Below are 27,500 nucleotides of genomic sequence, written 5' to 3'. Positions count from 1 at the left end.
ATAAAATACATCAAATGCAAAACAAGTGTTATTTTACCATCGTTTTATTTTATTCATTTTATTAAAGAAAATAATATAAAAGCACTAAAAAAACCATAAAATTAAAGGCAAAAAAGAGGAGAAAAATATATTCAAACAAAGATCTTAAGGAAAATATATACGTAGAAAAATGAATGATAAAGAATTTAAATTAATACTTGTGTAAAAATTAATTTAATATACATTTATTTTAAAATATAATATACGAGAAAAAAGATGTTCTAAACAAAGATCTTTAGGGAAAATATACGTAGAAAAAAAGCATGATAAAGAAATTAAATTAATACTTGTGTAATAATTAATTTAATACACATTTTATTTAAAAATATATACAAGAAAAAGAAAATTCCAAACAAAGATCTTTAGTGAAAATATACGTAGAAAAAAGCATGATAAAGAAATTAAATGAATACTTGTGTAATAATTATTTTAATATACTTTTTATTTTAAAATATGTACGAGAAAAAGACGTTCAAAAGAAGATCTTTAGGGAAAATATACATAGAAAAATGAATGATAAAGAATTTAAATTAATACTTGTGTAAAAATTAATTTAATATACATTTATTTTAAAATATAATCTACGAGAAAAAAGATGTTCTAAACAAAGATCTTTAGTGAAAATATACGTAAAAAAAAAAAAGCATGATAAAGAAATTAAATTAATACTTGTGTAATAATTATTTTAATATACTTTTTATTTAAAAATATATGTACGAGCAAAAGATGTTCAAAAGAAGATCTTTAGGGAACATATACGTAGAAAAAAAAGCATGATAAAGAAATTAAATGAATACTTGTGTAATAATTATTTTAATATACTTTTTATTTAAAAATATGTACGAGAAAAAGACGTTCAAAAGAAGATCTTTAGGGAAAATATACATAGAAAAAAGCATGATAAAGAAATTACATATGACTGGTGGTATATAAATTGTGTGATATTTAATTGTATTAACATTTATTTAAAAATATATTATACGAGAAAAAAGAAAGTCAAACAAAGATCTTCAGGAAAATATATTTAAGGTTAAATATTGATGTTAAACATTTATAAACGGACACTTTTATAGTATTATTTTAAATTCTTGCGGCCCTCGTCTTCTCCCAGTTTTCCTCCTCGTTGCTCGATATTCCGAACTATTGTTCCAGGAGAAGAAACCCTGAGACTTGGGTTCAAAAACCTCCAGAAGAGACGCCAGATGTGTCGAGGAAACACCTTCAAGTCTCACTGAATAATGAACGTGTTTTCTATCTTGTCGCTGAGAAAACTGAGCCTCGAGTAACATTTCAAATCCAGGGTTCAGTTGCAGCAACAGAGCTTTTTACAGATGATTTTTATCAACAAATATGTATTATTTGACTCGCAAATGACCTCCATTTTATTTTAGCATTTAAGATAATACTTCTATCATTTATAATATTCAAACCATACACACCAGGTTTAATCACCTCTGCCAAGGAGGTTATGTTTTGTCTGTCGTTCCAAAAATAAATGAACATATTCGAATGAGATGTTTTTGTAAATATTGATTATAGGACGAGAAACAAATGATAACATTTTTAGGGGGATTAACATCAGGATCCATGAATCGTTTGAAGGATCTATCGCTTTCTGTCGAACTACTCTTCTAGTGCGTGTTGTGCGAGCGGGTTTCATCACTCCATCTATCTATATCCATCAATCCATCTCTATCCATTTCTCTTTTTCTCCCTCTCTCCCTCTCCCTCTCCTTCTCTCTCTCTCTCCCTCTCCCTCCCTCTCTCCCTCTCTCCCTCTCCCTCCCTCTCTCTCTCCACACTCTCTCTCTCTATCCATCTCTCTCTCTCTCTCTCTATCCATATCTCTCTCGCTCTCTATCCATCTCCCTCACTCTTCATATCTCTCTCTCTCTATCCATCTCTCTCTCTCTCTCTATCCATATCTCTCTCGCTCTCTATCCATCTCCCTCACTCTTCATATCTCTCTCTCTCTATCCATCTCTCTCTCTCTCTCTCTATCCATATCTCTCTCTCTTTCTCTATCCACATCTCTCTCGCTCTCTCTATCCATATCTCTCTCGCTCTCTATTCATCTCCCTCACTCTTCATATCTCTCTCTCTCTATCCATCTCTCTCTCTCTCTCTCTATCCATATCTCTCTCGCTCTCTCTATCCATCTCTCTCTCTCTCTCTATCCATATATCTCTCTCTCTCTCTATCCACATCTCTCTCGCTCTCTCTATCCATATCTCTCTCGCTCTCTATTCATCTCCCTCACTCTTCATATCTCTCTCTCTCTATCCATCTCTCTTTCTCTCTCTATCCATATCTCTCTCGCTCTCTCTATCCATATCTCTCTCGCTCTCTATCCATCTCCCTCACTCTTCATATCTCTCTCTATCTATCCATATCTCTCTCTATATCCATATCTCTCTATCTATCCATATCTCTCTCTCTATCCATATCTCTCTCTATCTATCCATCTCCCTCGCTCTCCATATCTCTTTCTTTCTCTCTCTCTCTCTCCACACTCTCTCTCTCTATCCATCTCTCTCTATCAGTCTCTCTCTCTTTTAGTTTGAAAAAGAAGTTTCTTTCAAATAAATGTAGAGTTAAAAAAACAACTGTATTTTAGACATTTAAAAGGGTTCTAAGGGAATTTTAAGGATTTAAATTCACATTAATGGATTCATTATGTTTTTTAAAGACTTTTGAAACTGATAGTTCGAGGCTTCAACACAAGAGTGACGTTACAGTCGAGCAGTTTGGAGGCATTTGGATGTTTTTAAGTGTCTTTTTGGACGAAGACGAAGACAACTGAGCTCCAGTCGCTACATTAAAATGAACAAACATTTTCGTCTATAACTCTAAAAAAGAACAGATTCCTCTGAAAATAATCCCAACCCTTAGTCGACATGAGGGCGAGAATGAGGTTTGAATTTTGGCTGAACCTTAAAACCACCTGCGTACCCCTTCGGACTAAACCGTCGAGACCTGAACTCGCGGTTTTTCCTCTGGTTCACCTTTTCATACTTGGCGAAGCCGCCCATGACGGCCGGGTCCACGATCCCGTTGAGCAGCATGGAGAGAGGGTTGATGGCCAGACTGACGTCCGCCCTGTACTGGTTGACCATGGTCAGGATCTTCTCGTTGGTCGACTCCATCGTCTCGAGGGCGTTCTCCAGCGGAGACAACGTCGACTGGAGAGAGAAGAAGAGAAAAATGGTTAAAAATCCGAAGACGTTTTTTTTGGTTCTCTGGTCGTTACATGTTTCAGTTCTGTGGCTTCAAACCAGCGCAGGATTCCAGGAAGTTTGTACACGGTGGTGAAGGTTGTGCGTTCGATCCACATGGACTGAGAGAGAGAAGACAAACACAAGCTAATGAACGTGTACTATAGTTAGCGTTAGCTCAGTTAGCGTTAGCTCAGTTAGCGTTAGCTCACCGCGAACTCATTGTTGGGATCCACAGGTTCTCTCCTCACCGGGCGGGAGTAGTGGAAGTTGTGGACGTAGTTGGACTTGTAGAAGCTGGATTTCACAAGAAGAAATAGTAAAAAATAACGTATTAAACGAGACGATAAACTTTGATTGGGTTCTGACTTGATGATCTGATCGGGAACGGGTTTGTTCCTCAGGCGCGGCGGGATCTCCAGGACGGGCTGGACCGTGAAACACTGGATGTCTGGCGAGGATCAGTCAGGGAATCGAAGATACGATTTGTTAGATGAACGAGGAGTCGGTTCTGATGGATCCACCGGAAGAACCCGAAGGATACACTGAAGAGGCGAGTTCCGGACGTCATCCCCCGGCATGCTGCTGGTGTTGAGGCGGACCGCACTCGGGTACTGACTCATCAGCTGGTACTGGAAGTCCTCCATGCGCTCGTACTCCTTCCCGCGATGGATGAACACTTTGTTCTGGAAGCAAAATTTACTCAAGATGGTGAGAGATGTTTCTATAGCAGTACTGGTACTGGTACTGATACCTGTACTACGATACCGGTTCTTGAAGGATACTTTTGGTACTAATTATGTGAGATAAATTCTAACAAATCAATATAACCAAAAGAAAATGACATATTAAAAAGTACAAATCTTGAGAGTACATTTTTAGCTTTGCTAAATTTCAGAAAATTTCAGAAAACTTGCTGCCGAGTCACATGTCAATCTGATGTTCACTACCTTTTTAGCTTTTAGTTTTTAAACAGAAAAAACACATATTATCAAGTTTTAGTTTTAATGAAACTTGGCACCGAACGACAAAGTACCAAGTACCTCCAAAACATTTCAAGCATCATGTGTCTTTGCCACAAAATAACCAAAGGTTAAAACCCAGACCCGTTTGTGACCCACTTAAGACAAAACATGAGCCTTAGAACTCAAACATGATGGGATGTTTTCAGGTATAAAGAGAAAGTAGATTGAGTCTCGAACACCATTCATTCATTCATTCGTTATTTTTTCTTCTTATTTCCTTATGAGGTCGCAGGGAGACTGGGTGCCCTTGATCCACCATTTAATCCATAGATACTTTATTTTATTCATTTCTTATCTTATTGATCTGTGTGCTCTTTGTTCTTGCATTTGTTTGAACTTTATTCTTCTGTCGGCCTCTGTGTAGTGACCTGAACCCTAATTTCCCAAAGAAATTTTCCCCAGGTATCAATAAAGTCTATCAATCTAAAGTCCAGCCTGGGGGCCATTTGTGGAACTTGATCAAATTTCATTTAGATTAAATTTGATTAGATTAGATTAGATAGACTTCATTAATCCCCTCTGGAATTCTCCTTCGGGAAATCCCGATAGTTTCATAAAAACAAGAGGAAGAAAAAAGTGCAATCAAGAAAAACAAAGTGCAAATATGAAGAGCAAAGATCAAATAAAGTAAAACAAAGAAAAGGATAAAAATATTTACGTAGAATAACATCAACCTTTCCATCTCTGTCGTCAAACCTTTTATTTGTGAGTAAAAATAAATAAATACTCATTATACCTAATTTGTGACACAAAATTGTATTTACAAATATCGATTTTATTAGTTTGTCCCACTTTAACGCCTCTAACGCCACTTTAAAAAAAAGTCTTTACTCTCTTACATGTGTTTTAAACTTCACTTAAACTTTTGTTAATAATTCTTTATTTGTGAATTATAACGTATTGAGACGCTTGTTAAAAGGTAAGGTAAGGTAAGGTAAGGTAAAACTTTATTGATCCCTCAGGAGGTCTCCTTCGGGAAATTGTTTGAAGTTTAATTGAGGTTAAAAACATCCTCAAGCGTTTATTTCTGATCAAATTGGATGAAAGTCACTTTGAATCATTAAAAACATGTTTTTTTTAACCATCTAGTACTACAGGTCTGAGACCCTGGCTCCTAAAAACCCACATCTGACCCCCCGTGGAGACCAACAGTGACGTCATCTCGTCTGAGTCACGCTTGTTTGTCTGTCGACCTGCGACTTCCGTCGACAACCAGACGAGACACAGATGCACTCGAGCTTGAATTCCCTCCAGAGTTTCTGCTAATCCGACCGTCTTTCCTGTCGAAGCAGCGACGCGATGATTTCTCACAGGTTTGTGAAACAATTGATTTTCAACCTCGACTGTCAACGACTCAGTTTAACTGCAAACACAACGTCAGAAAGTGAAAAAAAAACTCCATAGATGCGTTTTTCCCTCTGAGACGTTGATTTATAAAGAGTGTTTCGTCCTTTTAGTGTTTTCGTCAGATTTCGTTCGGGACGTGCGTCCACTTTAGGATAAGTAGCTGAAGAAATGGCTTGAAAGTGTTTTGTGTTGTCAGGAGCTGAAGAATATTTAGAAAAACAATATGAATTGATGCCTTTAAAAACTGATTTCATGCACCGTTAAGTCACATAAATGATCTTTTTTAAATCTCTGGACCAGAAAACTACCATATTTATAAGTAATAGTCAACACAAAAAAAAGGTGCTTCAATATTCTAATATTTATGACATTAAAAATACTTTTTACATGTGAAAGAATATGATGTAATTTATGTTAGTACATGTTTATAATCATAAAAGTACTTGACAAAAATTTGCTTCCATTAATAAGGACTTTTTAAGTCAGTGTTTCAATACATTTTTTCAGGAAAAGTAGATAATGAGACAAAAATCTGACTTTTGGTGGTGATGTTACAGTTTACAATCCGGATCCCGGAATATTTTGGAGGATTGGTTGCAACGCTATGCTACGTCCCACGAAAAATAAAACGTTACAATTGAATAAATAAAACAAGAAATATAAAACCGTGAGGATTTTTCGCCAAAATGTGTTTCTGTTCGTTGTTTTAGGGGTTGCTATAGAAAGTTAGAAGCTAAAAGTTAAACATCGTATCAAGTTTTCATCGTGGATTTAACGACCACCTTTCTTCAGACTCACCTCCGAGGCCACACCTACTTCTCTAACCTTTACAAGATATAACCTTACATTTACCTGTATATTACATGAGAAGTTCCACTTGTTACTTTGATGCCTCTAATAAGAAATTATTATCATAAGAACATGTGATTAAACTGCTCCCTCGAGTGTTACGTTCTAAATAGTCCCCGCGTTACAAACCCCCCACAAAATAGAGACCTGTTCACTTGGCTAAATAAACATTTGTTTCACGACATATTTTTCAACTTCGTTGAGTCGTCCTTCTCAACAACCCTCTCAGTGTCGGTGACCTGGACTCTCCTGTAATGCTTTGCCGCCCAGTCAACCAATCACATCTGTCGATGATTTTTTTTATTTTTAAAGCAACTTAGACATAGAATAATTTAAAGACACAATGGTAGCAACCAATCAGCAGTCAAGTAAATAAATGTAAATAGAAGATGTTTACACGGTTGCCTTTTACAGTGTAAAAAGTCAACCGTCTTGTTGGCACGGTAACTAAGGTGGTTGGGGTCATTAGTGAGTCCCGATAAGTTATGTGGTTGTGTTCAGGTTAACCTACTAGTTAAATGAATAAAAAAAAGGACAAGGAACTTTTTTCCTGATTTGAGATAAAATATAAATATTTAGTATAACTAATTCTACAAGATGGCACAATGGGAGTCACGTACAGGGGACTAGAGGATACATTTAATGGACATATCCACACATTCTTATATCAGTGGGCTTTTACAACTATTGATTGTGTATCTTCAGTCTCTAACACAGGTGAGTCAAATGTTTTTGTGCTATAAGTTACTACAAAAAAAAGAGGAAATGAGCTGCTTGGAGGAGATCTGTGCTCGTGTATCATATGTAAGTAAGTAAGTAAGTAAGTAATATTTATTTATATAGCGCTTTTCGAGACCAGGGTCACAAAGCGCTTAAACAATCAAAACAATACTCAAAAAAGTACATACTTTAAAGATCAAGATAATACTGAGAACAACACAGGAGTTCGAGAAATTCAAGGAAAAGCCTGAACAAATAGAAACGTCTTAAGATGTTTGACTTCTAATCCTTCTGTGCTGTCACTCTGGTCCTTCTGTAACTACCCAGGCTCCTTAGTCATGATTCAGACACTTCCTGCCACGAGAACTGACTTCATTAAAGCCTCCATTAAAGTGCGTCGTGAACACCAGCAGCTATAAACCTCCCTCGGTCTCATCGTCACAGTTCTAATGAGGTTTCGCTCCCAACTTTTATATTACCTATCGAGCGGCTGGTGTTTACAAATGAACTATTTAACAGCTCCAGCGTCGACAACATCAAACCCGGAATCGATTCTTTGGAGGGCGATAAATATCGGAGAAACTCACCCGGAGGAAGGGAGGGTAGCCCTGGCCGTAGTAGCCCACAGCGAAGTAGTTGGGCTTCGGTCTCAAGATCTTCATGATGTTCTCGTAGAACCGAGCCTGTTTCTCCTGCAGGACAGAGTTTCGAGTCAGACTCATGAGGAAAGTTATGAACTCATTTATATATCAGTAAATGTCAAGGAAGATGCTGTATGTTATGTTTAGTACATGTTTTTAATCAAATTAAATAAAAATATTTCAATACATTTCTCAGGAATTGTGACTAAAACCTGAATTTAGATGTTACGGTTAACAATCCGGATCCAGGGATCTTTTGGAGGATCGGTTGCAATGCTATGCAGTGAGTATGTTTTGACAAAAGGTGTTTCTGCTCTTTGTTTTAGGTTTGATAAAGAAAGCAATAAGTTAGAGAGAGAAAGGGTTTATGCCAAATATACTTTATATTTAGTTCAATTAACTTGAAAAAAGAAAAGCTGAACAATATTGAAAAAAATATATACAAGTTCAGTCTTTTAAAAAGTAAAATTTCATGCACCGTAAAGTATTTTACAAGCAATTCTCATCACAAAAATGATCTTATATGTTCATGAAAGTCGTTTTTTTTTAGTTAAATCACTGCATGAGAAAAAATGTACCATATTTATAAGCAATAGTCAATATAAAAAATGTGCTACAATTATTCTACTATTTATAACATACATGTTTTTTATTTTCATTTGTCAAAAAACAAGTGGTACTTCATGTTATTGAATGTTCATAGTAAAAAAAAGATTAAAAAAAAAAAGATTTCTAAGGAAAGATTCACTGCAGGATATGATGTCATCATTAGGCGTCGAGTAGTACTACCGCTAGAATATCTCACTCGCTACTTGCGATCTCTTGAAAATGAAAATTTTAGAAGCTGTTTTCTGCATAAAAATATTGTTCTCTCTACACAACATATTTTCTACCTTAACATTAACATTAAAACAGTACAACTTCCCTGTCTCCCTCCCTCTCAGTGAACTCAGCATTGCTGTTACATGTGTTTAGCGAACTTTCCCTCACCAAGCGTTTTTATCGTATAGTTAATTGAGTTAATTAAACGCAAACCCTCGAAGATTTACACTTATTTAGTGTCAAACTCAATCACTCGAGGGCCAAAATCAAACTCAGCGTGATTTTGATATTGTCTTTTCATTCTTTAAGGCTTTATTTATCTTAATTGTCTTCATATCCGTAATTTGTCCCTTAACTTATCTTAAAAACTGGGTCAACATCAACATATAAATTAAATTACATTAATTCACATTTTAATCCATTTAAAGACTTGTGCTTCAATAAAGTTGTGAACTTAAATAAGTAGTATAAGTAGTAGACTAATTCGTAGTAGAAGTATAAGTAGAATTAGTACTATAAGTAGTAGTAGAGGTAGGAGAATTTGTAGTAGGAGTAGTAGTCGTAGAATTAGTAGTAGAAGTAGTACTTGGTCTCATAAATTAACTAAAATTAATTCACATTTTAATCCATTTAAACACTCGTGCTTCAATAAAGTTGTGAACTTAAATAAGTAGTATAAGTAGTAGACTAATTCGTAGTAGAATTAATAGTATAAGTATAAGTAGTAGTAGAGGTAGTAGAATTTGTAGTAGAATTAGTAATAGTAGAATTAGTAGTAGAAGTAGAAGTAGTACTTGGTCAACATTAACATAAATGAACTAAAATTAATTCACATTTTGGTTAATTTAAAGACTTGTGCTTCAATAAAGCTGTGAACCTTGAAACCGTGTGTGAAAGAAAAAAGTTTTCGGATGAAACGCAGAGAAGAAGAAACTCCTGCTGACTCTGACAAGAAGGAGAATTTGATTTGAAAGAATTTAAACATGAGAAGTTTCACTCTCAGGGTCTCGCGCTGCAGCCGTCAGATCAAAGGCCTCGAAGTCAAGACACATGTTTGATCGGATGTTTAAACACAGACGCAGAGAATCCATCCTGTAATCGCATCCGAGGGCTGAACATGCATGACGTAACGAGGTTGTTTTTTTTTACCAGTCTCTTGCTGAGCAGCTCGTAGTCGAAGATCTCGTTCTCGTACTGCTCCGCCAGCTCCTTGCACAGCGTGATGGCTTCTTCCCACATCTGAACACGTTGGTTGAGAAGGAGGTTGAGTCACAACTTTGAGCTGCTTCTCAGCAGAATTAACAGTTAAAACGTCGCATCTTAAGGCGACTCGTGCAGACCTTGCCCTTGTCGAAGTAGCCGATGATGGTGTCGTAGAGCATTTCCTTGAGCTGGCGCTGAGTCTGAGAGCCGGTGAACTCGAACTGAGTGCACATGTCGTCCGACCACTGAGGGAACAAAGAGTAGTTTCTGGAAAAAGCTCATGTTCAGGATGAACATGAGGATATTTTTTAAATGTTGGACTTAGATTTATTTTATTGAAATGCATTAAGCATTTAATTGTTTTGTGAATATATATTGAAAGGTTGATTTATTTTCATTTAATAATTAAATTAAATTATTTGTAAATTGAAAGGTTATGTTTTTAGTTACTTTTTTTATTATCTTTTTTAAAGTACAAGTAGAAGTAGTTGTGGGAGTAGAAGTAGAAGTAGGAGAATAAGAAGTCGTAGAATTAGTAGTAGAAGAAGTAGAATAATTAGTCGTAGAAGAAGTAGAAGTGGGTGAATAAGAAGTAGTAGAATAAGTAGTATAAGTAGTAGTAGAAGAAGTAGTATAAGTAGTAGAATAATTAGTAGTAGAAGAAGTAGGAGTAGGAGTAGTATAATTAGTAGAAGTAGTAGAATAATTAGTAGTAGAAGAAGTAGTTGTAGTAGTAGAATAATTAGTAGTAGAAGAAGTAGTAGTAGAAGTAGTATAATTAGTAGTAGAAGAAGTAGAATAATTAGTAGTAGAAGAAGTAGTAGAATAATTAGTAGTAGAAGAAGTAGTAGTAGAAGTAATATAATTAGTAGTAGAAGAAGTAGAATTATTAGTAGTAGAAGAAGTAGAAGTGGGTGAATAAGAAGTAGTAGAATAAGTAGTATAAGTAGTAGAATAATTAGTAGTAGAAGAAGTAGTAGTAGGAGTAGTATAATTAGTAGTAGAAGTAGTATAATTAGGAGAAGTAGTAGAATAATTAGTAGTAGAAGAAGTAGTAGTAGTAGTAGAATAATTAGTAGTAGAAGAAGTAGTAGTAGAAGTAGTATAATTAGTAGTAGAAGTAGTATAATTAGTAGAAGTAGTAGAATAATTAGTAGTAGAAGAAGTAGTAGTAGTAGTAGAATAATTAGTAGTAGAAGAAGTAGTAGTAGAAGTAGTATAATTAGTAGTAGAAGTAGTATAATTAGTAGAAGTAGTAGAATAATTAGGTGTAGAAGTAGAATAGTAGTAGAAGAAGTCGAATTAGTAGTAGAAGAAGAAGAAGTAGAATTAATAGTAGAAATAAAATTAGAATAAGTAATTGAAGTAGTAGACTAATTAGTAGTAGAAATAGTAGTAGTAGAAGTATTAGTAGAAGTAGAAGTGGGTGTAGATGAAGTAGTAGAATTAGTGGTAGAATGAGTAGTAGTAAGTAGAAAAAAGTGTTTTTATAATTGAATTATTTCTAATTTCAAAAATACATTGCAATACAAGTAATTTCTTTTAATGAATATTGAATATAAATGTTGGTTTAAAAGCGCTACTGTTTTTATACTGAATTAAAAAAGATAACATTTGAAAATGTCTAAATTATTGGAATATAAAACTGTGTAAAAACAAATGAATCAATTATAAAAATATTTGAATTTTGAATTCAATTATATAAAAAAACAACCTGGAACAAATAAAACATTTTAATATAGATCAGACCACAATTCAAATATATCCTTTAAAACAACGACCTGTTTGAAATAAATGCAGATAAAACTTTGGTTCCGAGGTGTTATTATTCCAGATAGAAACATTTATATATCTTCAGTGTTATTATCTCGTATAGAGGTGACGCTGCATCTAATGGGGTCACGTGACCTACGTCAGCAGCTCCATCCATGATATAAACTCCATTATAAGGTCAATATTTAAAGGTTCTTGATGATCAAACACTGAACGTTCATCTCCACGACTGTTTGTGTTTTACCTTCAGCAGCCGAGAGTGAAGCAGGAGAGTGTAGGCCGCCTCCGTGTAGTTCTCACCCTCCAGGTGAAGATCCCGCAGCTTGTACAGGTACCTGAACGACACACGTCACACGTCAGGTGTTTGGAAAAATGTTTTACGCAAGTCACGCATCCGTCCACACGAGGGCGCTGTTGGTCAAAATGAAGCATAAATCACAGACGTGATTCTCTTATAATTCAATTTATTGACGTTTGAGGATAAAAAATATATATATTTATGAAAGTTTAGATTGAAAAGAAAGTAGTTATTGCATCTTATTCATAACATATGTGTGTTTACTTCAATTTTTGAAATATTTTGGGCTTTTAAAGTAAAACCCGTGCTCGTGTTGTGAACGTTCATGGTTTGGCAGCGACTTCATGAGATCTGTGCTCACGGCAGATGAATCATCTTCTCGCTGTCGTAGGCCAGCGACGGTTTCTTCACCTCCCGAAGTCAAACAGGATTAACTTATGTCTCCTCTCTCGCTGAAAATAGTTCTGGCTAGCACTAGCTGTCTAGCATAATGACAATAGCAATAGCATAATGGATAGCACTAGCATAATGGCTAACCCTAGCATAATGGATAGCACTAGTATAATGGCTAGCTCTAGCATAATTGCTAACACTGGCATCATGGGTAGCACTAGCATAATGTCTAGCACTAGGATAATGGCTAGCATAATGTCTGGCACTAGTATAATGTCTAGCACTAGCATAATGGCCAACACTAGCATAATGGCTAACACTAGCATAATGGCTAACACTAGCATAATGGCTAGCACTAGCATAATGTCTAGCACGAGCATAATGTCTAGCACTAGCATAATGGATAGCACTAGCATAATGGCCAATACTAGCATACTGTCTAGCACGAGCATAATGTCTAGCACTAGCATAATGCCTAGCACTAGCATAATGGCCAATACTAGCATACTGGCTAGCACTATCATAATGGCCAATACTAGCATAATGTCTAGCACTAGCATAATGGATAGCACTTGCATAATGTCTAGCACTAGCATAATGTCTAGCACAGACAAATTGTCTAGCACTAAAATAATGTCAAGCACTAGCATAATGGCCAATACTAGCATAATGGCTAGCACTATCATAATGGCCAATACTAGCATAATGGCTAGCACTATCATAATGGCCAATACTAGCGTAATGTCTAGCACTAGCATAATGGATAGCACTTGCATAATGTCTAGCACTAGCATAATGTCTAGCACAGACAAATTGTCTAGCACTAGCATAATGGCTAGCACTAGCATAATGGCTAGCACTAGCATAATGTCAAGCACTAGCATAATATCTAGAACTAGCATAATGAATAGCACTAGCATAATGAATAGCACTAGCATAATGGCTAGCACGAGCATAATGTCTAGCACGAGCATAATGTCTAGCACTAGCATAATGGCTAGCACTAGCATAATGGCCAATACTAGCATACTGTCTAGCACGAGCATAATGTCTAGCACTAGCATAATGCCTAGCACTAGCATAATGGCCAATACTAGCATAATGGCTAGCACTAGCATAATGGCCAATACTAGCATAATGTCTAGCACTAGCATAATGGATAGCACTAGCATAATGTCTAGCACAGACAAATTGTCTAGCACTAGCATAATGTCAAGCACTAGCATAATGGCCAATACTAGCATAATGGCTAGCACTATCATAATGGCCAATACTAGCATAATGTCTAGCACTAGCATAATGGATAGCACTTGCATAATGTCTAGCACTAGCATAATGTCTAGCACAGACAAATTGTCTAGCACTAGCATAATGTCAAGCACTAGCATAATGGCCAATACTAGCATAATGGCTAGCACTATCATAATGGCCAATACTAGCATAATGGCTAGCACTATCATAATGGCCAATACTAGCATAATGTCTAGCACTAGCATAATGGATAGCACTTGCATAATGTCTAGCACTAGCATAATGTCTAGCACAGACAAATTGTCTAGCACTAGCATAATGGCTAGCACTAGCATAATGGCTAGCACTAGCATAATGTCAAGCACTAGCATAATATCTAGAACTAGCATAATGAATAGCACTAGCATAATGAATAGCACTAGCATAATGGCTAGCACGAGCATAATGTCTAGCACGAGCATAATGTCTAGCACTAGCATAATGGCTAGCACTAGCATAATGGCCAATACTAGCATACTGTCTAGCACGAGCATAATGTCTAGCACTAGCATAATGCCTAGCACTAGCATAATGGCCAATACTAGCATAATGGCTAGCACTAGCATAATGGCCAATACTAGCATAATGTCTAGCACTAGCATAATGGATAGCACTAGCATAATGTCTAGCACAGACAAATTGTCTAGCACTAGCATAATGTCAAGCACTAGCATAATGGCCAATACTAGCATAATGGCTAGCACTATCATAATGGCCAATACTAGCATAATGGCTAGCACTATCATAATGGCCAATACTAGCATAATGTCTAGCACTAGCATAATGGATAGCACTTGCATAATGTCTAGCACTAGCATAATGTCTAGCACAGACAAATTGACTAGCACTAGCATAATGTCAAGCACTAGCATAATGGCTAGCACTAGCATAATGTCAAGCACTAGAGCAACTTGATCGAACAGTCATGTGATCATCTTGATGTCGCATGATTGGCTGAAAATATCAAACTCTATGTTTAAAGCAGAAATCGTTTAAAATTATTATTTTAAATGTAACTATTAAAAAAAAGAATATTAGAATTAAATTATTAAGTAGAAACAAATGCTTACTTAAAAAAAAAGTATTAAATTATTTAACAAGAAAGAAAATGCTCAAAATAGTTAAGTTTTACATTAAAGATTCAAGGTTTCGACATTTGACCTTTTTAACAAAATTATTAAAAAAAGCAAAAAACAGAGGAAAACAAACGCAACCTTTCAATTAACGAATTATTGTATTCAATTATTCAACATAAATAAATATCTAAAAATATAAGAGCAAATGCTTAAAAATAAATCAAAAAATTTAAATGAGAAAAGTTCAAAATCCTGTTGACACTGATTTATTTCCTTAAAGTTTGGTAAATAAATAATAAAGTATTTTGAGCACCTGGGTTTATCATCTTTCTATAAAAGTGAGACAATAAAGTTGTTTTTCATCTTAAAGTTTTGCTCCATTAAAGCGACTTAATCCACAGTCCAGTAAAAAGCAGATAAAACGCTTACGGCTAAAAAAAAAAAAAAAGCCTCTGTTGTTGTTATGGAGCGAAAAACTTCTGACTTCAAATGCATGTTTTATCCTCAACCTTTTCTCCTCCCGTGTGTGAAACCATCACTCGTTTCTTCCCGGAGGAAAAGAAGGATGAACCCCGACACCCGTCGGTGACACCTTGAATAAAGTGACCCCGTCCTCCATCTTTCCCTGCCCTCCTCGCGCTCGCCCTCTCGGCCCGGCCCGCCCGTCAATCCCCGCGCTGATCCTTCAGGATTTTGACATTAATTCAGTAGAACTCCCATAATCCCTTGTCAGATTACGGAGCCGCAGACTCGCTCGCACAAGCCACACACGTGCGTGGAGACCAGGATGTAAATACCTGATGTACATTCCTTCTCGATTGATGTCCTTGTAGAAGTTCTGCAGGAACACAAACACAATATTAGTCTTTGTGTAGTAATGACTCTGCAGAGATGAAAACCAACAACACTTTAGTGTGTGTGTGTGTGTGTGTGTGTGTGTGTGTGTGTGTGTGTGTGTGTGTGTGTGTGTGTGTGTGTGTGTGTGTGTGTGTGTGTGTGTGTGTGTGTGTGTGTGTCCATTAGTCACTGCTCGGAATTTAATAAAGTTTAATTACGTCTCCAGGGAAAAAGTGAAATGGAAATGAATCCAAACCACGCGTGTCACAACAAAACATAAATACACATCATTGTCGTTTGTGTAGCTTTGATTATTAAGTTGTTTGAATTAAAAATAACATAAAAAGTCAATATAAATGGATCGAAGATTTAAAAATAAAGAATTCGGCTTCTGTTGATAAGGAGAGTGTATTTGTGATAATCAGGCAAAGACGATGCGCGTCACGATACAGGGGGCAACGATCGGATATATAGTGATATGTAGTGATAGTGTAGTAACAAGTATATATGTGTAGTATTGTCCAGTACTTGACTCTGGTGTTGTCGTATTTACAGACCACATAAATCTTGACGAAGTCGTAACTGCTTTCATTTGTTTTCAAACCAAAATATGTCCAAACATCAGCTTTAAAAGCTGCTGGAGTCCAATGTATCCTCTCGTCCTCAGTCATCCCTTTGTCTTGTCATCCTCAGTCATCACTGTATCCTCTAGTCGTCAGTCATCACTGTGTCCTCAGCCATCCCTGTATCCTCTCGTCCTCAGTCATCCCTGTATCCCCCTCGTCATCAGTCATCCCTGTATCCTCTTGTCCTCAGTCATCACTGTATCCTCTTGTCCTTAGTCATCACTGTATCCTCTAAGTCCTTCTGTCCTCTTCTAATTTTCCTTATTGTCGTGGAAAATGACAACAAAAAGAATAAAACATTCTATCAAGACGATACGTATCATGATACAACAATACAATATTTAGTGATACTGTAGTAACATGGATATATTTGTAGTATGTTCGAGTACTTGACTCTGGTGTTGTAGTATTTACAGACCACATGACTCTTGACGAAGTCGTAACTACTTTCATTTGTTTTCAAACCAAAATATCTCCAAACATCAGCTTTAAAAGCTGCAGGACTCACTGTATCCTCTCGTCCTCAGTCATCGCCAGGATTTCTTTGTGTTCCTTTAGCGGCCGAGGACGTAATGACTGCGGCCATCTAGATGCCAGAAGTTTAATCGCGAAACTAAAATAAACAAACTCTGCATATTTGCATTTTAATTGTAAATTAACTAATTAAAAAAATCACAATAACAAAGAGATATTTATCTGTAAATACTGTATGTCCAAACATCAGCTTTAAAAGCTGCTAGAGTCACTGTATCCTCTCGTCCTCAGTCTATACAGCGATCACGGAGGATTTTGTTGTTCTTTCATTTGCGGAGGACGAACTGACTGCTGCCATCTAGCGGCGGGAATTTGAATTGCAACACAAAAACCAACATATATATATATATATATTTACACACACGTTATTCAAATATAAACCATTAACAAAATATGGTAAAAAATACTGTATATTTTTTTTTATTCCTAAAAAAATATATTTAAGTGTATCAATATTTTCTAACCAGTTGGGTTCGAGACCCTGATGTTAAAACATGTAACAGATGACAAATAAAACACTATTTACATCTTGTTACACAGTTCATCGTATTTACTTACCTACAGTCTTTTTCGGATTCAAACATTTTCGTTCTAAAGACTGAAAAATGGTTTCAACATTAATTCGCTTTTGACGTTTAAATCCATAATAACAGATTTAATTAATCTTAAAGCTCGTCAAGATGATCATAAAGACGAGCAACAAACACGCACAGAGATGTTTAATGATCATCACGTGTTGTGTTGTGTTGTGTTGTGTTGTGTTGTGCATCAACAGTGAACTCAGTGTCTCTGGATTCATGCTAGCCTCGGGCATAGCTACGAGCGCCAGGTTTGCCAACACATAGTTTTTAAAACTGGATAAACAAACGAAAGAAATCATTAATGCTCAGAGAAAAACACCATTTGCTCCTACACCGGTTATATAAATAAATACTTTATAGATTTCCCCTGAAGATCAATTCCATCTGGAACGCTGTTAAGCTGTGTTAACTGATAAGCGCGTTAGCACGTTAGCACGTTAGCGAGGAGTCAGTTGTGGTCAGTTTTACTTCCTGGACGAGGTATTTATTTTAATTAATTCACTCCTTTTTTTAATACAAATTTGAAAGGCTAAAAAAAAATCTTCCGTTGCACATAAAAAGGCTTTTGGAACAACTCATTTTGACCCGATAAGCTGATGCTGAAGTGCAAAAAAAAGTTGCAGTTCATATGTCCAAACATCAGCTTTAAAAGCTGCTAGAGTCACTGTATCCTCTCGTCCTCAGTCTTTACAGCGATCACAGAGAATTTTGTTGTTCTTTCATTTGCGGAGGACGAACTGACTGCTGCCATCTAGCGGCGGGAATTTGAATTGCAACACAAAAACCAACAAACCATTTAAATATTTGCATGTCAAATGTTAATGTAAATATATATAGATATATATATTTACACACACGTTATTAAAATATAAACCATTAACAAAATATGGTAAAAAATACTGTATATTTTTTTTTATTCCTAAAAAAATATATTTAAGTGTATCAATATTTTCTAACCAGTTGGGTTCGAGACCCTGATGTTAAAACATGTAACACACGACAAATACATACGCTCCTACACCGGTTATATAAATAAATACTTTATAGATTTCCCCTGAAGATCAATTCCATCTGGAACGCTGTTAAGCTGATAAGCCCGTTAGCACGTTAGCACGTTAGCACGTTAGCGAGGAGTCAGTTGTGGTCAGTTTTACTTCCTGGACGAAGTATTTATTTTAATTAATTCACTCCTTTTTTTAATACAAATTTGAAAGGCTAAAAAAAAATCTTCCGTTGCACATAAAAGGGCTTTTGGAACAACTAATTTTGACCCGATAAGCTGATGCTGAAGTGCAAAAAAAACTCATTTTGACCCGATAAGCTGATGCTGAAGTGCAAAAAAAGTTGCAGTTCATGGAGTGTCCACTTACAGCTGGATACATAAAGACACGGCAGACAAAATTACTGGCTTAATAGCATTAAAAAATATATAATATAATAAATAATATTTTAACAGCCTGGTGGAAATTTTTTTTTTTTAATGACAGTGGAACTAATTTCACTATCTTTTTTCCGAAAAATTCACTTTAGGTTATATCTCTGTTTATTTTCCTGAATTTAGACAATAGTTGGCGTGGTTGGCATGACCAAATACGCGTTTTTCCATCTTATTTTAAATAAATGGGTTTAATTTTTGTCCCACCCTCTTAGCTCAGCTCGCTCAAACGTTGCCTCCTGACACAAGTTAAAATGGCCCCCGACTGTGATTAGGCTTCAAAACCTGTATCTTATACAGTCTTTGGTTTGATTTTTGAATATTCCGAGGTGATTTTCTACCTTTTTTATCTATTGGGGACAAAATCACACGAGTAGCCTAATACTGTGTTCTTTTAAGAATAAGATAAGATTTCCGTCTTTAGTCCTTTAAGAGGTAATTCCACTTTAATAGCAGCGGAAAAAAAAAAAAACACAATAAAAGAGAAATAAAATAGAAATAACAAACGCATGAAAATAAAACAACAAAATACATTTAAAGAATCACATTTAAAATATATATATATATATATATATATAATTAATAATTTTACAAGACAAATATTACACTAATTAATTACACTTTTGTCTAAATAGGTTTATTTAATGATGTTTGTGGAGAGAAAACCATTGGATTAGCAGCTAGATGCTAATTAGCGTAGCATGTTGACGTGAAACAGTGTTTACGGAGACAAACACAACACGCGTGTCGAAGGTTCAGCACAAAAGTATCAATAAACGCTTCTGAATCCACTCACCAGGAGGTTGACGGTGCAGCTCATGCGGTTATTCCGGCTGTCGTCGCTCATCACGGCCCTGTAGTCCAGGAGCCGCATGAGGAGGCCCTTGACCAGGGCCACGAAGTGCTGCACGTGAGGCGTCAGTGCAGGTTTGTCTCTGGCACAGTCCAGCAGGCTGAGGACGAGTCACAGTGGTCAGTGTTTACTTCCTTAAAATCCTCATTCAAACACATTACATTGGACTGTGAAAAGAAAAAACTGGGATTTCTTCAATTTAAATTTTTTAGAAGGTTAACATGCAGCAGTTGAGCCTGTTTTCATTCATGGCATATTTTGTTGGTCCAAGTCGCTTCAGCCCGGAATATAATTATAGACATTGAAGCTGAAAATCTGCGACATTTGACAAGAAAAATGCTAAAATACAGTTGCTGGTTCAGCTCGTAACCATGCAGGTGATAAGATGTCTCTGCTTTTCTGCTTTTCCATTAACATATGTTATATTCTTTGTGGTTTTTTTGGAACAAACACATACATTACAGGAAAACTTCACAAAGATTCTATTTTATGGATGGATTTAAATGGATTAAAACATATTTTTAAACCTGCAACACATAAAAAAATTAAGAATGCCAGTGTGTGTGTTTTTGTTTTACTTTTTATGTCTTGGACTTTTGTTTTATTTAACCTTGTTGCTATCCACAACTTGTGTTGTTGTATTCTTTTTGTTACTTTTGTTTATTCTAACACGCTAAACACTATGTATGTTGTTACTTTTTGCTCGAGTCTTTTAGGTCGTTTCTCTATAGGCGTGTGTTGACCACCATGTGTGCTGTAGTTTTTTGTTTTGTTCTGTTTAGTTATGTCTCTATGGGTGTGTGTTAACCAGCACATGTGTTGTTGTTTTTGTCTGTTGAGTTATCTCTCTATAGGTGTGTGTTGACCACCATGTGTGTTGTTGTATTTTATTTTGTTCTGTTTATTTATCTCTCTATAGGTGTATGTTGACCACCATGTGGGTTTTTGTATTTTATTTTGTTCTGTTTAGTTATCTCTGTATGGGTGTGGGTTGACCACCATGTGTGTTGTTTTGGTTTGTTTAGTTATCCCTCCATGGGTGTGTGTTGACAACCATGTGTGTTGTTGTATTTTGTTTTGTTCTGTTTAGTTATCTCTCTATTGGTGTGTGTTGACGACCATATGTGTTGTTGTTTTTAGTTTTAGTCTTTTTTTCCCTCTATGGGTGTGTGTTGACCACCATGTGTGTCGTTTTAGTTTTGGTCTGTTTAGTTGTTTTTTTTACCTCTGGATCTGTGTTGACCACTATGTGTGTGTTGTTTTTAGTTTTAGTCTTTTTTTTCCCCTCTATGGGTGTGTGTTGACCACCATGTGTGTCGTTTTAGTTTTGGTCTGTTTAGTTTTCTCTCTATGGGTGTGTGTTGACCACCATGTGTTTTGTTGTTTTTTGTTAAAGCCTTGAGTTATTTCTTCATGGGTGTGTATTGGCCACTGTGTGTGTTGTTGTTGTTTTTTGTTAGTCTATAAAGTTATTTCTTCATGGGTGTGTGTTGACCACCATGTGTTTTGTTGTTTTTTGTTAAAGCCTTGAGTTATTTCTTCATGGGTGTGTATTGGCCACTGTGTGTGTTGTTGTTGTTATTTGTTAGTCTATAAAGTTATTTCTTCATGGGTGTGTGTTGACAACAGTGTGTGTTTTTTTGAACTAGAAAATAGAATGATAACAGCATGGATCATGAGTGGAATAAAGTGGTTCTTAATAAGATACGTGTTTGTCTTGAGATTCTCAACCATCAAGAATAAAACAATAAAACAGATGAATGAAGAAGAATAAAAACAAAGCCTCGCTCCGCTAAGAGAAAATAATGGAGGTAATTTGAAGAGTGTTGTGCGACATGACAGCGAGTGAAAACACTATAATAGACCGACATGGTTTCCAGGAGCTGCATGTACTGTTCGTCTCCACCTCCGCCCTCGACCTCATGGTCCAGCTTCAGGATGATCTCGTTCTCAAACTGAGGAGAGAAAGTACACCAGCGACAATATTAACATTTACAACGTTTTTATATCTTTTGTTTTTACAAGTTAGTATTGTCTGGTGGCAAAGGGGCTTCAAATTTAAAATTATATATTATATTATATTATATTATATTAAAAGGCTACGAATAAAAAAAGGTTGTTTTTGATTTATTGGAATTAGAATATCAAACTTTGTAAAGACTCACCATGTGTGTTGTTTGTACTTTTTAGTTATTTCTTTATGTGTGTGTGTTGACCGCCATGTGTGTTGTTTGGACATTTTAGTTATACCTTTATGTGTGTGTTGACCACCATGTTTGTTGTTTGGACATTTTAGTTATTTCTTTATGTGTGTGTTGACCAACATGTGTGTTGTTTGGACATTTTAGTTATACCTTTATGTGTGTGTTGACCACCATGTGTGTTGTTTGGACATTTTAGTTATACCTTTATGTGTGTGTTGACCACCATGTGTGTTGTTTGGACATTTTAGTTATACCTTTATGTGTGTGTTGACCACCATGTGTGTTGTTTGTACTTTTTAGTTATTTCTCCATCTGTGTGTTGACAACCATGTGTGTTGTTTGGACATTTTAGTTATACCTTTATGTGTGTGTTGACCACCATGTGTGTTGTTTGGACATTTTAGTTATACCTTTATGTGTGTGTTGACCACCATGTTTGTTGTTTGGACATTTTAGTTATACCTTTATGTGTGTGTTGACCACCATGTTTGTTGTTTGGACATTTTAGTTATTTCTTTATGTGTGTGTGTTGACCACCATGTGTGTTGTTTGGACATTTTAGTTATACCTTTACGTGTGTGTTGACCACCATGTGTGTTGTTGTTGTTTTTTTTGGACTTCTTTAGACATTGTTTGTCAAGATGTTGTGTTTTTTTGGGGTTATTTCACCTTGAGTGTGTGTTAAACACCACGTGTGTAGTTTCTTTGTGTTCTTAAAGATTATATATGTGTGTGTGTGTGTGAGTAAGTATTGAAGCCCACATATATTTATTGTTATTGTGTGTTTTGTACAGATTATTGTTGATCGATAATCGACTCAACATTCTTGGTTGATCTTGAACCTTCATTTCAGTACGAATATGTTTAAATAAGAGAAAACTGTGAGAAAATGTTAATGTCTGACTGAGAAAAGTGTATAAAAGTGTGTGGTTTTGGGTTTAACAGCCTTAAAACATGTACAATAATTGCGATAAACAAGGGACGACTGTATTTCTCCACCAGACCCTCTATTTAGGAAAGATCCAGCAGAAGCAATTTGAGCTCCTTTTTTAAAAAAAGTCACCAAGTCTCCTTCCCTCGAGGTCCAGCCCTCAGGAGTGATGGATCCCTGGATCACAGGAGGTTAGTTAGAACGAAGATGGAGAGACATTCGTGGAAATCTGCCACAGCAAGCCTCGGTCCAGACTGTGCAGCTCGAATGAAAGTGTCGACCAGCAGACAGTTTGTTTGTTTCATTGGTGTGAGGCCGGCCACGGGGGGGGGGGCAGGTTGACGGTGCAGAAAACTCAAATGTGTTTTTTCTTATTTGTGTCCGTGAGTAACAGCACCTCGTTTGTCGATAAAGTTTGAGAAAAAATGAGCCGCCAGGAGCCTGAATATTCAAGTAATGGTGTCGTGAAGGTGATGATTTATTTTTTGGTCTTTCGTGAGAGGCAGTCGAGCCAAACTACTAGTTACATTAAAATAAATAAATACTAACTAGAGTTATTTCGGTACGTGTGTGTTGACCACCGTGTGTGTTGTTGATTTGTGTTTCGCTGTAAGTGTTTTTAACCACAAACTGTGTTGTTGAGTTTCAGAATTTTTTATTATATTTATTATCTTCTGTAAGTGTGTTGACCGCCATGTTTGTTGTTGCTTTTTGTTTTGGTCTCTTTAGTTATATCTCTTTGGGGGTGTCTTTATCCACCTGTGTTGTTGTTTAGTCTTTTATCTATGTGTGTGTATGTGTTGTCCCCACATACAGGATGTTGCTTTGTTTTGTGGACTTTTTAGTTTTTTTTTAGTATCTTTGTGTTGTTAAGTTTAATATAAATATATATCTGAGTATTTAATGAAACTCACATGCGTTTAGTGTTATTGTGTTTTGAACTTTAATATTGTGTTCTCCAAGTGTGTATTGACCACCACATGTATAGTTTCTTTGTGTTCTTTAAGTTTTTTTAATGTAAATATCTCTCTGAGTATGTATTGAAACCCACTTTTGTCTTGTGTTCTTGTGTTTTGTATTTTAATATTTTGTTCTCCAAGTGTGTATTGACCACCACATGTGTAGTTTCTTTGTGTTCTTAAGGTTTTATATTTAAACTCACATGCGTTTAGTGTTCTTGTGTTTTGAACTTTAATATTGTGTTCTCCAAGTGTGTATTGACTACCACGTGTATAGTTTCTTTGTGTTCTTTAGGTTTTTTTTAATTTAAATATCTCTCCAAGTATGTATTAAAAACCACATGTGTCTTGTGTTTTGTATTTTAATATTGTGTTCTCCGAGTGTGTATTGACCACCATATGTGTTGTTTCTTTGTGTTCTTAAAGTTTAATATAAATATATATCTGAGTATGTATTGAAACTCACATGCGTTTAGTGTTCTTGTGTTTTTGAACTTTAATGTTGTGTTCTCCAAGTGTGTATTGACCACCACGTGTATAGTTTCTTTGTGTTCTTTAAGGTTTTTTTATTTAAATATCTCTCTGAGTATGTATTGAAACCGACATGTGTCTTGTGTTTTGTATTTTAATATTTTGTTCTCCGAGTGTGTATTGACCACCGTGTGTGTTGTTTCTTTGTGTTCTTTAGTTTTTTTTAATGTAAATATCTCTCTGAGTATGTATTGAAACCCACATGTGTCTTGTGTTTTGTATTTTAATATTTTGTTCTCCGAGTGTGTATTGACCACTATGTGTGTTGTTTCTTTGTGTTCCTAATGTTTTATATAAATATATATCTGAGTATGTATAGAAACTCACATGTGTTTAGTGTTCTTGTGTTTTGTAATTTAATATTTCGGTCACAGAGTGTGTATTGACCACCACGTGTGTAGTTTCTTTGTGTTCTTAAAGTTTTATATATATATCTGAGTATGAATTGAAACTCACATGCGTTTAGTGTTCTTGTGTTTTTAACCTTAATATTGTAAGTAAGTAAGTAAGTAATATTTATTTATATAGCGCTTTTCGAGACCAGGGTCATAAAGCGCTTAGACAATCAAAACAATACTCAAAAAAGACATACTTTAAAGATCAAGATAATACTGAGAACAACACAGGAGTTCGAGAAATTCAAGGAAAAGCCTGATTGTGTTCTCCAAGTGTGTATTGACCACCATGTGTATACTTTCTTTGTGTTCTTTAGATTTTTTTAATTTAAATATCTCTCCGAGTATGTATTAAAACCCACATGTGTCTTGTGTTTTGTATTTTAATATTGTGTTATCCGAGTGTGTATTGACCGCCATGGGTATTTTTGCCATTTTATTTGATTTGACTTGACTTTTTCTTTTTCTAAGAAAAGAAACGTTCATCTCTGCTGCATTATGACAGTAGTGTGTAAGTTTTGTGTAGATGATTTCATGGAACACGTGAGTGTGTTGTGTTGTGTGTACCTTGCCAAAGTTGCCCGAGTGTGCGTGTTCACACGTCATCATGTCGAAGAAGATGGGGATGGTTGCTCTCCTCAGCTCCTCCTCCGGGATCAGAGTCATCTCCAGGATGGGACCCACCATCCCGGGGATGAAACAGATCTTGTGACTGCCTGCGATCGAAAAAAAAACACACAAAGAAATTCGAGTCGTTCGGCGCGAGCACAGCTTCGCCGTTATTTTGATACCACTTGACAAAACAATCTTTGTTGCTGAACAAACGGTTTCCAAATAACACAGAAGCGACAGAAGCGACAGAAGAAAGTTGTAAACAACAAGAACAACATTCTTACCTAGTTTGTACCAGATGTCACGGATGGCGAAGCCGATAAGTCGCCTCATGTCACCGTATCTGAAAGAGCCAGAAAAAAAAACGACATTAATTCAGAAGCTCCAGAGAAAAAACAGGCCAATTTTTTTATTATTCAGATTCTTGTTTATGTGTTTTTAAGGCGTTTCTCTCTTACTTGGACAGAATCTTGTTCCTCTTGGTGCAAGAAAAGTGTTGCAGTTGCAAAGACTCCTGGGTAATGAAGGCCACGGCCAGGTGGAAGTAGTTATTCCACAACTGCGGGACAATTAGGAGGCGACAAGATCATCAATTCAAATCTGAAACTTCATCAGGTAAATGCAGAGTCAGAGTTTTTGTGCACGTTCCAGAAGAAAAAACGTGTTTAAATGTAGGAAACTGTCAAAGACTTAAGCACTTTTAATGGTGACAGAATGTATGTTTCTGTGTTTGACGTGATCCTCACTTGAGTCAGGAGAGGATATTAACATTCTCTTATATTTGTGTGTGGACAACTACATATGTTGCTTTGTTTTGTGGATTTTTTTTTTAGGTGTGTGTGTGTTGTTGCTATGAGTGTGTTGACCACCGTGTGTTGTTAGTACTTTTTAGTAATTTCTCTATGTGTGTGTTGACCTCCATGTGTGTTTTTTGTACTTTTTAGTTATTTCTCTATGCGTGTGTTGACCGCCATGTAAGTTTTTTGTACTTTTTAAGTTATTTCTCAATGTGTGTGTTGACCACCATGTTTTTTGTACTTTTTGGTTATTTCTCTACGTGTGTCTTGACCTCCATTTGTGTCGTTTGTACTTTTTGGTCATTTCTCTATGTGTGTGTTGGCCATGGTGTGTGTTTTTTGTACTTTTTACTTATTTCTCTATGTGTGTGTTGACCACCATGTGTGTTTTTTGTACTTTTTAGTTATTTCTCTATGTGTGTGTTGACCACGGTGTGTGTTTTTTGTACTTTTTAGTTATTTCTCTTATGTGTGTGTTGACCACCATGTGTGTTGTTTGTACTTTTTAGTTATTTCTCTATGTGTGTGTTGACCATGTGTGTTTTTTGTACTTTTTAGTTATTTCTCCATGTGTGTGTTGACCACCATGTGTGTTTTTTGTACTTTTTACTTATTTCTCTATGTGTGTGTTGACCACCATGTGTGTTTTTTGTACTTTTTAGTTATTTCTCTATGTGTGTGTTGACCACCATGTGTGTTTTTTGTACTTTTTAGTTATTTCTCTATGTGTGTGTTGACCATGTGTGTTTTTTGTACTTTTTAGTTATTTCTCCATGTGTGTGTTGACCACCATGTGTGTTTTTTGTACTTTTTAGTTATTTCTCTATGTGTGTGTTGACCTCCATGTGTGTTTTTTTATTTCTCCATGTGTGTGTTGACCACCATGTGTGTTTTTTGTACTTTTTAGTTATTTCTCTATGTGTGTGTTGACCACCATGTGTGTTTTTTGTACTTTTTAGATCAAAATTGAAATGAAAAAACTGACATCAGGGGCCACATTGACACAGTTAATGGGGTCACACGTTGCCCCAGATTATATAAATATAATCACAAGATTCTAACCGGTATTTATTTGGTGGTAACAAACATTTCCAAGAAGCTACACATACATTTCATTTATTTATAGATTGTTTTTGGTTTAAAAAAAACAAACAATTAATAAGTTAATTAAAAAGCCAGAGAAAGTAAAGTCCTAGAATAAGATACATTTATAACTAAAAGTACAAAAAAAAAGAGCCTATTATGAGAAGTTATTCTCCGACTGACATTCGGGGCCACATTTTTTCGGCCCCAACTTCGACCTGAACGACCTCAGAGACACTGACCTGCACTTCGAAGTCGTCGTTGTTCAGGAACTTTTTGTTCATGGTGTCGGCGTAAGTGTTGATGGCTCTCAAGAAGACCCTGGAGCATAAATAAAAATGACAATAATATCCATTTCATCGAGACTTTTAAATCCCTTTTGTCGTGTTTGATTTAAGATATTAGAGCTAAAATTGTTGATTTAAAAACTC

General features: G+C 35.8%; 1 protein-coding gene across 2 annotated transcripts in view; it reads right to left on the bottom strand.

Moving 5' to 3' along the window:
* dock2 (dedicator of cytokinesis 2) overlaps nucleotides 1-27,500 on the bottom strand; it is a 171,403-nt gene that overhangs the window by 6,689 nt on the left and 137,214 nt on the right. For both annotated transcript variants that reach the window (XM_087799620.1, XM_087799621.1), the window contains exons 29-44: nucleotides 27,312-27,390; nucleotides 25,648-25,748; nucleotides 25,474-25,532; nucleotides 25,145-25,293; nucleotides 21,427-21,512; nucleotides 19,501-19,657; nucleotides 15,489-15,529; nucleotides 11,879-11,969; nucleotides 9,999-10,106; nucleotides 9,808-9,897; nucleotides 7,783-7,887; nucleotides 3,799-3,940; nucleotides 3,624-3,705; nucleotides 3,467-3,551; nucleotides 3,290-3,376; nucleotides 3,045-3,221 (exon numbers count right to left, since the gene is read on the bottom strand). In XM_087799620.1, the coding sequence (XP_087655746.1) occupies nucleotides 3,045-3,221; nucleotides 3,290-3,376; nucleotides 3,467-3,551; nucleotides 3,624-3,705; nucleotides 3,799-3,940; nucleotides 7,783-7,887; nucleotides 9,808-9,897; nucleotides 9,999-10,106; nucleotides 11,879-11,969; nucleotides 15,489-15,529; nucleotides 19,501-19,657; nucleotides 21,427-21,512; nucleotides 25,145-25,293; nucleotides 25,474-25,532; nucleotides 25,648-25,748; nucleotides 27,312-27,390 (1,639 nt within the window). The remainder of the gene's footprint in view (nucleotides 1-3,044; nucleotides 3,222-3,289; nucleotides 3,377-3,466; nucleotides 3,552-3,623; nucleotides 3,706-3,798; nucleotides 3,941-7,782; nucleotides 7,888-9,807; nucleotides 9,898-9,998; nucleotides 10,107-11,878; nucleotides 11,970-15,488; nucleotides 15,530-19,500; nucleotides 19,658-21,426; nucleotides 21,513-25,144; nucleotides 25,294-25,473; nucleotides 25,533-25,647; nucleotides 25,749-27,311; nucleotides 27,391-27,500) is intronic.

The sequence above is a fragment of the Callionymus lyra genome, chromosome 9 (genome assembly GCF_982586985.1).
Source record: "Callionymus lyra chromosome 9, fCalLyr1.hap1.1, whole genome shotgun sequence".
Lineage (NCBI taxonomy): Eukaryota > Metazoa > Chordata > Actinopteri > Syngnathiformes > Callionymidae > Callionymus > Callionymus lyra.
This window is presented reverse-complemented; position numbering and strand designations above follow the sequence as displayed.